Here is a 14690-nt window from a genome sequence, read left to right as displayed (position 1 = left end):
AATGTAGTGAACTTCCCTTTGGTGTTCGAATTTGATGATGCAAAAAGTTAGAGTTTCCATCGATCTATAATTTTGAGAGAAGTTTTGATGGTCTAGGTCAATTCAAAATTAGGCCAAAACTCTTATGGGCATTTTTCTTGAATGCATAAATCGCAAATAGTGGGAGAACTCTACTCATGCTTGAAATTTTTGTTAGATTAGTAATAGGCTTATCACTAGAAAGAGGGCACGTTTGTTACAAGATTAGCTGGCACCACTTTTAAAAATTCAATTAGAGCTGTGGATTAATGAAAACTCTAACTTTCTGTATTGTCAGATTATAGAAACACAAGGATAGTTTGCTACAGGATTAGGCAACCTCGAAGTTAATTTTGAGGTGCAAGTTTTGAAATTGATGTAATAGTATATTCTCTTATTAACATTATTTGTACTTTTAATGTTATGCTTTGAATGCTCTTGTATTTAAATTATCTTGGCTATAAAATATCATTTATTTTTGAAGCAAATTTTTAATTAAATTACCATAATTTGACAAAACAAAAAATTATCAATAATTTTAATCAAATTTTAATAATACATATAGATTTATTTTTTAGCAAAATATTAATTAAATTACCATAATATCACCATACAAAAAATTATCTATAATTTTAATAATTCATATAAATCCAAAATTAAACAAAACTCTATTAACATTATTTCACCACAAAAAATCTTAAATCATTATAAATTTCTACCATGCCTAAAATTTCTACCAAATTTATATAAAAAAACATTATTATAAAATTAACTTGCTCTGCTACTTTTTTAATTGAACAAACTTTTGGAAAAAAACCTAACCTTTCCCTATCTTAATTTACCTTTTTGTCAAAATATCTTTTTAAAAAAACATTTATTAATAAAAAACCCTCTCCAAACGTGGAGGAAAGTATTTTACAAATTAGAAAATAAAAAACCTGCCTCCCTCCCTCCCTCGCTTTCAAACTCATCATCCATTTCCTAGAAAGCATATTTTATCTCTTTCGTTGACCACGTGAAGCAACCTGATCCATACCCACCCAACACTCAAATTCAAAACCACCTATAGATACCCACTCCCCCCACCCTCAACCCTTCATCATGACTTTCACCCATTAAACTAAATAATTACAATCCCAGAAACACGAACCATCGAATCTTCTATGATAGAGCCTTGGGAAACATTATTATGGAGGCTGAATTGATTTCAAAATTATCCAGCAATCAAAATGCGGCAAGTTGAATGTCCTGCGACTACTTTACCCTTTTACCGAATCTCGCCGTGCTCACAAACCAACCAACCGGAGATCAATTTATTTTTATTTCAAATCATCTGGCATGCAAAATGCGGCAACTCCACCCTTTTAAACCTTTTACGAAATCTCATCCTGTTCATAATAAATCCAACCGCCTTTTAAACTGCGGCGAAACAGAGTGCAGATTTATTCTATTTTGAATGCTGACCGAGCCGTTTGACTTTACCACCGAGGGCTTTCGCCGCTTCTCTTGGCTTCTCTTCTGACAAAAGTGAAATCTCAATCTCCCCCGTACTGTTGTAATTTTACAGTTACCAATCCAAAACAGGGGTTGCAAATAAATCTTTGGTGGAAATTTGGATTGGAAGGCAACGGACAACCAAAGGAAGGAGTCATCGATCGAGGCATACGGTAAGTAAATGTGAAATCTCGGTACAGGAATTTTTCGCCATTTTATTGTATATTTTTCTCTTCGGTTTTGGTCGAGGAACAGGGATTATTTAATTCAAGAAACGACAGATTCATTTTGTTCCACCGACAAACTGTTTTCCGAGGTTTCCACCTTCATCTTGATTGCTTGCTATTAGTTTTAGCGAAATTTTCATTGAATTGTCATCAAATTGTGCACGGAGTTGCTTTAATCGCTGGTTTAATTTTGGTCGGAGGATGCCTAGGGCAGTTTGATACTTCTGGCCTTTGCTTATGTAATAATGTGATTTTTCTTTTTTTGTTGTGTTGTTGCAAAATTTAAGTCCTCTGAAGCGTATTTTGGTACACAGTGGACTGCAATATTGTGTTTGGTGGTTTTGTTGCCGTTGATTCCTACTGGGGTTTAATCGTTTTCTTCCGTTTGTTTGAATGTGAAGAAACCCTCATTTTGATTATCCGGACCAACATTTGCTCAAATGGGGAGTCCCAATTTTTAGCGCTCGAGAAGACAATGTGCGTCCAATTGAAGGTTAGCTGGAGGAAATTGCCGAGCGATGGTTGGGAGTTCAGGCCATACATTTTGTAGACAGAAAACTCGAGGGGACGCGCCATCATTTCGGGTTTATTTTATTTGGCACAGGTACAATTGAATTGTTTGGCCAATTATGCTTATTTTGTTGAAGGTTTAGTGGATTGTTTTCTGCATCTATTCAAAGATAGCAAGGTTTTTTTTTGTTTGATTTCAAAAACATTTGGTTTGGTTTGCCATTTCGATTTACATTTAATAAATATCTGGAATCTGTAAGGTGTTATTGTTGATGAGAATTGTGAGGAAATACAGGCAGAGCATGGGGATTGGATGCGTTGCTCTGCTTGATTTTTAGTTACATAACGGGTGATGCGCTCTTGTATTAGGGTTTTCTTTTTCTCTTTTGCCTTTTTTAAAAGTTTGCAGCTATTGTGGGTTGGTCCAATGGTCAATGAGTGGCAGTGTCAAACAGTGGGCTGGAATTCAGTCATTGGAGAGTCATATTTTCCACGGACGATATAGATTCCGAGGTCGTAGCTAAACAGTACTTGCCTGGGGGAATGTGGTATCAATCTACCTGGGAGCTTGGCTTATCACCTTCCCTTTGATTTTTGGTAGTTCATAGATTTTCAATGTTCAGTGACGCCAGTGGCCAAACTGCTGCTGCATCAATGTTTATCTTTGTTTGAGCATGATTTTGTTATTTCAACGGAAGGGATCTATTCAAAATGTTGTATGTTGGAGGACGGCTTAGGGCAGAAGCTGTTGTCTTTTTAAAAGTTGCTTTTCGCCTGATTATTGTGCTTTCCATCTATGCGCTACGTCGTAATTCATCCTATTCTTAAGAAAGTTGCCTTCTGTTATTAGTGACATGTATATTTTTTTTGAAAAATAATTATATATTCGGTGGTCTGCATTCGTGTCCTAGTAGATGGATGTGGCCATCTTTGTAATTATGTTCCTCTCATTCTCGGCTTGAATTACTCTAGAGGATGGTTGTTGTGAGAAATCTGTCATATATTGCATTGTCAGCAGAATACCAATGAATGCTAATAGTTTGCAGTGCATTTGTGCAGAAACAAGGATTCAGCCCTTAAGATTACTGCATTGGCAATAGTGCTAGTGGGCCAAAGGGGAGATATCTTCAACCAGTCTCAGAATGTCTCTACTTAGCAGATTCTTCCACAGGAGGTGTCCCGATGGCCTTCTTAAATTTGTTGATAGAGTTTATGGTAAGCAGCTGTGTTGCAAATCTTTGCTTTTTAAATTTTTGTGTAAATGTATTAACATTTCCATTTCATTTTATGACATGCAGTATTCGACTCATGTTTCTCAACTGAGGTTCTACCAGATGAGATATATCACATTTATTTGCGAGAAATTGTCACTGAGTTGCATGAACAGTATCCCGATTCTGCCTTTCTCGCATTTAATTTCAGAGAGGGAGAGAAGAGAAGTGAATTTGCGGAAATTGTGTGTGAATATGATGTTACAGTTATGGATTACCCCAGACAGTATGAGAATTGCCCTCTTCTTCCGTTGTCTCTGATCCATCATTTTCTTCGTGCAAGTGATAAGTGGCTGTCAATGAGAAACCATCAGAACATTATACTTATGCATTGTGAAAGAGGAGGCTGGCCCTTACTAGCTTTTCTTCTTTCGTGCTTTCTCATTTACAGAAAGCTTCAAACTGGTGAGCAAAGGATTCTCGATAGTGTTTACAGAGAGGCGCCAAAAGGTTATCTGCAGCTCTTGTCACCTCTAAATCCATTTCCTTCACAGTTGCGTTATCTTCAATATGCAGCTAGAAGAAATATGTCCCCAGAGTGGCCACCATTGGAGAGGGCACTTTCTTTGGACTGTCTCATTCTTCGTGCTGTACCTAACTTTGATTCTCAGAATGGTTGTCGTCCAATTATTCGTGTGTTTGGGCGGGATATTCATAATAAGGGTGGGCTTTCCACACAGATGCTTTTCTCCATGACTAAGAAGAAGAAAACCTTGCGACACTACAGACAGGTGTGCAATTTGTGTATATGTTCTAATGTACACTGTTTATGTTTATATTGATAGATTGAATATTATTGCTTTATTTATATTTAGAACTTATGTGACGGCACTGTATATTCGTTGAGCAGGTTGATTGTGATGTTGTGAAAATTGACATCCAATGCATGGTACAAGGGGATGTTGTTTTGGAATGCATTCATTTAGAGACAGATCCAGAGAGAGAGGTTATGATGTTCAGAGTTATGTTCAATACTGCTTTTATTCGGTCCAACATTCTGATGCTAAACGTAGATGATCTTGACATACTCTGGGATTCTAAGGAACGGTTTTCAAAAAATTTCCGAGCTGAAGTAAGTCTTTCAGACTGTATTGCTTTCAGTCAATAGTTCTAATCTTTGCTTCATCTCGTTTGATGAAATTGATGTCATTTACTTTTAAATATTTGTCACCAGGTCCTCTTTGGAGAAGTAGAAGCCCTTTCTCCTTCAAGACCACCTATCGCAACCCTGAATGGAGAAGAAAAGGGTGGGTTGCCTGTGGAAGCTTTTGCAAGGGTCCAGGAATATTTCAGTGGTGTTGAGTGGATTGATAGTGGAGGTGATGCTGCACTATTGTTCTTTAAACAGATTTCTTCCGATGACTTTCAAGAAAGATTTGAGAAACTCTTTTCCAATGGTATGAACGATCGCCCAGCTTTGCGTAGCAAGCAGAATATACATTCAACACCTATTGTATTTGAAGAAGAGGAGAAAGAGGTTAAAGAGGAAGATTCTCTGCCAACTTCATTGCATTCTAAATCAAAATCTGATCCCAATTTGTCAGCTCAAGTTGCACCATATACTGCTCATGGATCAACAGCACCTCCGGGAACAACTCCTGCACCACTGTCAAGGGCAATGTCATCCTCCCTTCCTCCAACATCTCTTCCACAAAGATCAGGCCCACCTCCACCTCCACCCCCTCCACCCCCTCCACCTTTGCCATGTTTGTCTAAGCCCAATGCATCTTCACCTCTGCCTCCACTCCCTCCACCACCACCACCTCATCAATCAGGTGGTGTGGCACGGCCCCCGCCACCGCCACCGCCACCGCCACCTCCACCTTTTCATGCAGTTACAGGTCGTGGAGGCCCACCACCGCCACCCCCACCTCCTCTTATGAGTACAAGTAATGGAGGCACACCAGCCGCACCCCCTCCTCCTCCTCCAAGGGGAGGTCATGGAGGTCCACCACCACCACCACCACCTCCTCCTCCTAGTGGAGGTCGTGGAGGCCCTCCACCTCCACCTCCACCTCCACCTCCTCCTCCTCCTAGTGGAGGTCGTGGAGGCCCACCTCCACCTCCTCCATCAAGTGGAGTTCGAGGAGGTCCACCACCTCCCCCTCCACCTCCACCTCCACCTCCTCCATCAGGTGGAGGTCGAGGAGGTCCCCCACCCCCACCTCCACCTCCACCTCCAGGTGGGGGTCGCATGGGCCCCCCACCACCACCTCCACCTCCGCCCCTACCTCTAGGTGGGGGTCGTGGGGGCGCACCTCCCCCACCGCCACCACCACCTCCAAGTGGGGGTCGTGGGGGTCCACAACCCCCACCGCCACCACCACCTCCAGGTGGTGGTCGTGGTGGCCCACCACCCCCACCACCACCACCTCCAGGTGGGGGACGTGGGGGTCCACCACCCCCGCCACCACCCCCAGGGGGAGGACGTGGGGGGCCTCCGGTCCCACCACCGCCTCCAGGATCAAAAGGCCCTGGTGCTCCCCCTCCACCTCCTCCTCCTGGGGGAGGTCGTGCAGGTCAACCACCCCCACCTCCGCTTCCAGGGGCACGAGGACCTGGTGCTCCTCCACCACCTCCTCCACTTGGAAGAGGGAGAGGTGTACCCAATGCGCCTTCACAACCAGGTGGAAGGGGTCGTCCAACTGCAACATCATCGGCACCACTAGCCCCAAAGCGGGCATCTTTGAAGCCACTACATTGGGTTAAAGTTACAAGAGCAATGCAGGGCAGCCTGTGGGCAGATACTCAAAGACAGGAAGATCAGGCAAGGTGGGGGTCAACAAACATAAAAGACATATCTTGCATGTCCCATTCACTGTTTTGTTTTCAATTTGTTGTTAGTTATTAACATTTAATTCCTGCATGCATGGTGCCCATTCCTCGTCATCCGAGCATTTGAAAGTTCTCATCCCACTGATTTTGGAGTTGTCTTTCAGGGCTCCAGAAATTGATATGTCTGAACTGGAAAGTCTTTTTTCAGCTACTGTGACATCATCCAATTCAGGAAGCACAGGAATTGGAGGGAATCGCCGGGGTACTAGTGCACCTAAACCGGAGATTGTACATTTGGTACGTAGCCACATTTATCATCCTTCTGTTTTCTATCCTTAAGTTGTAGGCATATTGGTGCATATGTATTTTTAGAAACCATATCTATTTAGAAATATAGTGAAATCACTCTTCTGTATTTGGAATAACCTTGCGTACTCATGACTTCTATATTTTAGTGTTTGAACTTTGCACTGACTACTTTAAAGCATGCTGATTTAACGGGGAATAAATCTATTAACTCAATCCAAGGTTAGTTTCGTTTCCTGGGACAGTTAGATGGCCTAATGAAGACAAATAATATAAACCGACATTGACATTCAACACTGAAGGGAACTTGAAATCATTATGTTCTGATGTAGGCTAATTGCTTTCCTTTGTTTAGGCTCTTATCTGTTTTGTACATTGGGTGTGGGCAATCTTGAACAAGGCCAACGTTGCCAAACTTGTGCTGGATCTTATTACTTTACCGTAGACATTGTGGGCTGTTCCTAGTCTTCATCGTTATGCTGAAACATGGAATATTAGTATTGATATATCTCTTCTTTTTAATTTTTAAATGACATTACTGATCTTTTCTTTGGAGAATTCATTTTTACGAGGATTGTGTGTCAGTTATTTTTGGTCTGTTTTAAAAATTTGGCTGGAATGGTCTAAAATTTAAAGGGATTCTTTCTTAACTGATCTGTCGAAGCTGCTGTTAACAAAAATCTCAATTGTATTGTAAGAATACTGATGAGCACAAATCATGTTGATTGTAGCCTAATGAGGACCTGGAGCTAACATGGGTATTTGGTTCTTCAAGGCTTAGAATTTTCCATTACTGATTTGAAATAGCAGGCAGTAGTAGGTGATCAGTTTGTTTGGATTCATGGCTCTAGGCTCACACTGCTATAGGACAAATGAGAAATGCTGCTACAGGAGAAAAATGTTCACTTTTTTCTTCAAAGTGAATGAAGTGGGCACAAAGCAATTCTTAAACAGTGGGCTTAAATTATTTTATAAACTACAGCATTCTTACATCTGAAATTTTATTAACTACACCATTCTTACATCTGAAATTAACAGCGTATACTAGCAATACTATGACTAAATAGCTAACCTTTTACATTCAAAGGAAGGTCACCATGCTTATCAAATCAACCATCAAGTGAACAAAGGCAAAACTGGGCAGCCTTTGGTATTTACTATTCAGACTATGGTAATGTTTAAACTTTAAACCTTAGTCAATGGTAAAATGCCTTGATGACTTCTAATTCTCGTGTTGGGTCACTTTGCATTTACGGTCTGCAATCATAGAAGATTTGGACTACTCCACATATGAGCAGTTGATGGCTGCTTTGCAAATACTAATTACCTTAGGTCCTTAATGTTAAGATGTATTGGACATGTACATAGTGATTCTCTCACATGTATCATGGGAATATACTTTCTCACTGTCCTGTCATCTCTAAATGTAGGAAGATCTGTAATAGAGATGAAACTGTACTGGTGCACATGAATTCTTCATGATGAGCTTCATTCATCAAATAGTGATGGTTTCATTTTATGCCATTTGTTTTTTAAACTTCTAGGCTTCCTACACAATTTGAGCAGGGCTTGGGTTCATTTTAAATCATATACATGCTTATGTTTGTATTGTTTGTAGACTGTAGTTTATTTCTATAAAAAACTTATAGGTGGCTCCTGTTTGTAACAGGGCAAACCTATCTTACTTTATGCTCGAGTTGCATAGGATCTATTGCTGTTTGATCTAGCTGCTATTCATTCATTATATCAGATCTTACAGTTCCATGGCAAATTTGCCATTGGTTATCTCCATTTTTTGGTTTAATTTAACCATTTTAAGGTTATATGCACTTGCAGCAAAACTCTTGTTTCTTTGCACTGTGCAGCCATGTGCAATTATATGTTTATAATATATATACTCTCAGATGTTAGGTTTTGTACAAATAGGATGGGTGGGAAGCCAGATGTGTGTAGACCCAATCATTTTCCCTTTCACGGCTTGATGACTAAACATCTTAATTAATTTTTGTCATGCTTTGATGCAGTCTATTTCAGAGTCTGGATTCTGAGGTCTCTGAACAGTGAAAAGATGAACGGTTTTTGTGTTTTATTTTTTCACTTTTGTTTCTACATCCATGCCTAAGTTTCACACCAAATTGTCTCTATAAATTTCTGACTACTTAGGATGCCTTAACTTAGGTACGACTTGATGGATTATGTATCACCGAGCTATGGAATGGTTTTATTCTTTTCACTCAGCTGGATACCCTTGATAGCTTTAGAAAATGCATTTTTATTTCTGATACACCTGATGATCTAAATAAATCATGCATACAATATATTTGATGTCTCTTTTTTTATTTTTTATTTTTTATTTTATGTTTGCCATGTGCTGGAAGTAGATAAAATATTTGGCAGTACAATCATTATTTGAACATTTTAATGAACATAAGTTTGTATTCTCCATTGCAGGTTGACATGCGAAGGGCTAACAATTGTGAAATTATGTTGACAAAAATCAAGATGCCTCTACCAGATATGATTGTATGTTCCTTTTGCCCTTGTTTGCCAATGACATTATGTTTGAACTTGTCAGTTATAAATTATAAGTGGAGGCATCAGTAGTAAGTAAATATGATTGTGACATTTGTTTGGTCTCATTCTTGCATGTGCTACTTTTTAATAACCATAAATAGCATAGCTTATGTAGAGGTGTGCCATCTACAGACCCACTGACCTTGTCAAAATGTAAAAATAACAGACATTCTTTTGTTGTGGAAAACTTTGCACCTATTTAGGATGCTCAATGTGGCCTAACAAATTTCAGTTATAATTTCAAGGAAATGGCTATTTGCTTTAGTGCATAAGATTCTGAAATGTGGGTATGTTGGGAACACCGGTAGGAGTATTTGACATTGCTTGAAGCTTCTCACAAATTTGTAGGAAACGACTGGTTGGGAGTGGCAATAATATATATTGAGAATAAAGACCTAAATTAGAAATATTGATTTGTACATTGATAAATTTAAATTATTATACTATTACACTAAGTAATATAAACTATTAAACATATAAAGAACAAGATTAGACTTAAAAGTGACAAAATTGAAAATATCATTTCATAATTCAATGAAACCCAAAAAGTTTGATCCTAACTTCATGAGTGATGAGCATTTAATGGGATAAGTTCATGGCGCATACACTTTCTTGAAACCACCCTCAAACATCTTGAAACAATTAATGATAATGTTAAAATTTTAAAAGGATAAAATGGAAAGATATAGGAAATGTCAACTTTAACTTTACCATTAATTGCCAACATTTTTGGTCAAACCTATTAAAAATGATAGTCGTGGTTCAAGCTTCAATGTGTCTAGGGATCACCTAGGCAGTGTCCAAAGAGCGCTTGGAGAGCATCTAGGGAGAACCTGGAGAGCACCCAGGGAATGTCTAAGGAGCACCTAGGGAGTGTGCTCCTTGCTCCGAGAGGGTCATAGGGAGTGCCACGCCCCCCATAGTGGCAAGGAGTGTCCTAGGGAGCACCATGCTCCACATGGTGGCAAGGAGTGTCCCATGAAACCCCGAAGTGTGCTCTCTAATTTTGGGAGCGTGCCCTGAACTTGGGGGGGGGGGCAGCAAGCCCCTGGGAGGGTGCTCCTAACAACAATGGTCTAACCAAGTCCCGGGAACTTAAGGACCAACTTTCATAAATTTCTTCTTTCTTAAAAAGTGCCCTCAATTTTTGCTTTAATTTGGGGTACTCTTCCAATGGAACACAAAATTGTCCTTGGGCTTTGTATTATTAAGGCCTTGGTACAAACACATGTTCTTGTTAAAAATGGAGTGTTGGAACTATTGATTGACAACTGTTCGATTGCCTCCTTGCTTAAGAGCAAAACTAAAAGAAGCATGTTGAAATTCGAGAAGGAGAAGCATTGATCTAGAATACCATGGATATGAGGAACTACACAAGTAGTGTTGTGTTTTGAAGTGTTGAACTCTTTCTTCTTCATAGTTAAGATGCATGCGAGTAGGGCCTTGTTGGAAGCAAGATGCGTACATGACGAATTGTGTGTTAAACGTAGTCCTTCCTTAAGTTGGAAGTTCCTTTATGTTGCTTGGAAATTGTCGAGGGAGTAGTTAATTGGGAGTGCAACTTTGAATGCAAAGAGAGATGTCCATTGAAGGAAAGAATACTTGAGAGGATAATGTGGAGACCATAGTTTTAAAAACTGGCCAAATTGAATCAGTAATCAATCAAACTGGTTGGTTATCAACCTTCAGTTAATTACCTGGTAGAAAAATCTAGTTTGGGGATTGGTTGGTATCGACCATCGGTTAGGTACCTAACTAGTACCAATCTGTTCAAATAAGCCAATTTTGATCCAAACCGGTGTAATGTCCTCTTCTAATTAAATTGCCCAAGGAAGGGCAAAGTAGCCTATCCAACCTTGTAGGCTATAATCATTTATAAAGGGGAAACACATTATTCAATGTTATTGGGGTAACATTGCGTAAATTGGGGTGATTGGAGGAAAACTTGTGAAGGAAGCCAAATTTAAGGCAAAATGGAGGGAAACTTGTTAGCCCCTCAAATTAAAATTAGCAGAAGAAACCCTAAAGGTATGGAAATGGGGTCTAAATTTTTTTTTGATCTTTTTTGACTTCCTCCAAACGTAAACAGAGGATGTCGCTGCATTTGGCTTGTCGATACCTTTTCGATGATATAAAATTTACCTCAATCTGACGCCTGGATCAAAAGATATGGCCAATCAAAGTTTGGCCTATCTGGTCTCACCATGTCATCTGATTTGCCATGTGGTACCCATGTGGTTACCCAAGTCATGTGCCACATCACTCCACATGGCGGTTGCCGACCCATTCATAATCGATGTCATATCACATAGGCCTTCCCCCCCATTTCGATGACATAACCAAACATGTTTGCGTGGGGGTTACTCTCCCCCTTTGTATGCATATCAGAGGTATGCGGTTCCTCTAGTGCCACATCACCCCAGAATAAAATCCTGACAGGAGTGCTTCCTACACCTACAGAATTTGTGGGGGGTACATGGACTTTTGTAGGTCCCTCCTCTAACGTGTCCCATCACCATTGCTGTGGGTGTGTGCTCGGGCTCCATTTTGCCACATTGTCCCCGCTGTTTCCCTTGCGATGCTTTCAAAGTCATCGGGGTGACTTGGCCTTGTTCACCTCTGCCACGATATGCCGATGACCTTAAAACTGGCCCCACCGCGCCACCTCACCTTGGGAATGAAATCTTGGGAGAAATCTACAACGCCTTTGCTCATAACTTCCGGGGTTTGGGACGCGGGGATGATGTCGTCAAAATAAAATGCTGGGGTGACGTGGGATGATGTTGTACCATCCATGTCATATACCACATCATCTTGGGTCCCACAAGGTTTAGCCTCGTGCAATTGACAAGTTTCATGTTAAAAAGGGATTTGGGTTTTTCCTTTTTGTTAATGTAATGTGCCTGTTTAGCAGCCCCCACGGGGCCACATCGTCTCAAGGATTAAATCCTAGGAGACTCAAATATACCTCCATTTGAAACCTCTGGGGTAAACCCTTTTGGGTTATCTAGTGGTGGAAAATGCACTACAACCTTTTATGGCCTAGATATTCCCCTCTGCCTGCGCGCTTGTTCACGTTATTTAATTTAGCTCAAAACTACCGCACTGACGTCTTAAGGCTTTTCCAGCCTCATCTACACTTTATAGATTAACCATAACAAAACTTATGGTTTAGGCCCTTACCCAGGCCCCCCAAGCAAAACTTATGAATAAACTCTGCCTTGAGCAGTAACAACCCTGGTAAAAATTCCATGTAATAAAAGTTAATAAAGGCAAAATAATAACCACGGTTGATGGGACACTTATTCCAAGATGAATGCTAGGCAAGGCATCCTAGTGTGGGCGTTCATTTGGTTTATTATGGCTAAGGAAATTGGCAAAGACAATGGCTAAGGCTTTGGAAAGGCAAAATGGCATTTTTGGCACATTTATTTATGAAAATAATGGAAATTAGGAGAAAAGGAAGGTGAAAGGTCATAGGTTGCATGTGAGGAAGAAAATGAAGGAAAATAATGGAAAATGAAGAAAAATAGAGGCCTAATTGATAAAAAGGCTTATGAGGAATTTGTAACCTTTTGTAAGTTCAATTTTGGAGCTCTCTCATTATTCTCTCTCTCTCTCTCTCTTTCTCACTCTTAGAGACTTAGAGTTTTTTTGGAGCACTTTGGCATTGGATCAAGAAAGGCAAAGAAGGCAAGAGGAAGGAAGGAGCAAGCAAGGAAGAGAAGGATCAAGCAGCGATAACAATATTCTTTTTAGGTGTCGACTTGCATGTGTGTTTTCCTTGCTAGATTTGGCATGCATGGTATTCAGCCTAGCCTTGCCATTTTCGGATAGCCATGGTGTGATGGGGTTCACATGTTTTGGTTGAGCTGGATTGCAGGATGGATTCAAAGCTAAGTGAGGTGGATCTTCGAATGATAGAACACATGGCCTAGTAACCCTTGAACCAGACTATTATGCAACCAGCTCACAAAAAGATAGATCAACGACTTCAAAATCAACTTCTTCGAGGGGGCAACCTCATTTACATTACACAAATGAACAATTCTTGGATGATTCAAATGACAAAACCTCCTTTCTATATATAAGAGTCTAAGGGGTCACAATATAATCAGAGCCGACATAACAATAATAATGTAAGGACACAACAATAACAATAGTGGGCTTCTATGGGGCACAATAATAACAATATGGGGACAACATGGGCACAACAATAACAATAAGGGCTACAATGACAATAATAATGGGGGAATACACTGGTATTATAGGGACCTAACATGCCTCTCTCCTTAAAAAAAAGTGTTGTCCTCAACGCTTGAGTAGTTTTGGATGCTTCTGTAATAAATTCTCATCTTCCAATGTGGAATCTTCAGTGGGTAAGTTCTTCCACTTGATGAGATACTCTGAAATTGATCGATTTCGTAGCCGTCGAGTTCTTGTTTCTATGATTGCTTCAAGTTCCAATATGATTTTTCCTTCCTCGTCAAGTTCTGGCAATATTGTTTGAACTGGGAGCTTGTCACCTATAACTTTCTTTAAGGATGAAACATGGAAACTGAGTGCACTCGGGATGATGTAGGAAGCTCCAATTTGTATGCCATAGTACCAATCTTTTGCAACACCTTGTACGAACCATAACACTTTGGTGATAATTTATTATCCTTCTTAGCTTGCTTGAGGGACATTTGTTTGTATGGTTGTAGTCGTAGAAGTACCCAGTGACCTACATCAAAACTTCTTTCATTGCGATGTTGATTTGCCTGTTGTTTCATTCTATTCTGCGCCAAAGTGAGGTTATCCTTTAAGAGTTGAAGAACTTTTTGTTGATGTTCGATGCGATCTTCCACTGCTTGAACCTTAGAATTTTCTCTTAAAGATGATGTGATGGCCGGTGGATGATATCCATAAAGTGCCATAAATGAGGTCATTTTCGCTGTAGTATGGAAGGAAGTGTTATACCACCATTCAGCCAGAGGCAACCACATGACCCATTGTGTTTGTTTATCAGTTACAAAGCAACAAAGATATCCTTCCAAACATTTGTTCACTATCTCAGTTTGCTCATCAGATTGAGGATAATAAGATGAGCTATGAGTTAACTGAGTACCCAAACAAGAAAATAATTCCGTCCAAAAATTTCAAGTGAAAATGGGATCTCTGTCGCTTACAATAATATTTGGGTTTCCATGTAGCTTTTATATTGTTTCCATAAATGCAGTAGCAGCTGTATTGACTTTAAATGGATGAGATAATGCACAAAAGTGTGCATACTTGGTAAGTCTATCAACTACCACCATGATGACACTCTTTCCTTAAGAGTTGAGTAGAATTGTGATAAAATCCATTGAAACCCTTCCGCCTCCCACCCCCCCAACGTTGACTTGGAATAGATAAAGGTTGTAACCGACCTGGGGTCTTAATTGTTTCAACTTCATTTTGTTGGCAAACCAAACATTTTGCCACAAACTTTTGAATATCAGATTTAAGGCCATCCCCAAAAAAATCCTTATTA

At 39.9% G+C, this 14690-nt stretch overlaps 1 protein-coding gene across 4 annotated transcripts in view; it reads left to right on the top strand.

The window, feature by feature from the left end:
* Positions 1-1141: 1141 nt before the first annotated feature.
* The window catches only part of LOC149205084 (formin-like protein 3), an 83073-nt gene continuing 69524 nt past the window's right edge, over positions 1142-14690 (top strand). Inside the window, exons 1-8 of one of the 4 annotated variants that reach the window (XM_089394889.1) lie at positions 1142-1685; positions 2141-2343; positions 3309-3464; positions 3548-4251; positions 4371-4592; positions 4695-6292; positions 6460-6592; positions 9053-9124. In XM_089394889.1, coding sequence (XP_089251015.1) covers positions 3392-3464; positions 3548-4251; positions 4371-4592; positions 4695-6292; positions 6460-6592; positions 9053-9124 — 2802 coding nt within the window. In that variant the 5' untranslated portion in view covers positions 1142-1685; positions 2141-2343; positions 3309-3391. The other 3 variants (XM_089394890.1, XM_089394892.1, XM_089394891.1) reach the window with 3 other exon arrangements.

The sequence above is a fragment of the Pinus tabuliformis genome, chromosome 1_2 (assembly GCF_031772625.1).
Source record: "Pinus tabuliformis cultivar Carrire ecotype Pingquan chromosome 1_2, CPIR1, whole genome shotgun sequence".
Classification (NCBI taxonomy): domain Eukaryota; kingdom Viridiplantae; phylum Streptophyta; class Pinopsida; order Pinales; family Pinaceae; genus Pinus; species Pinus tabuliformis.
This window is presented reverse-complemented; position numbering and strand designations above follow the sequence as displayed.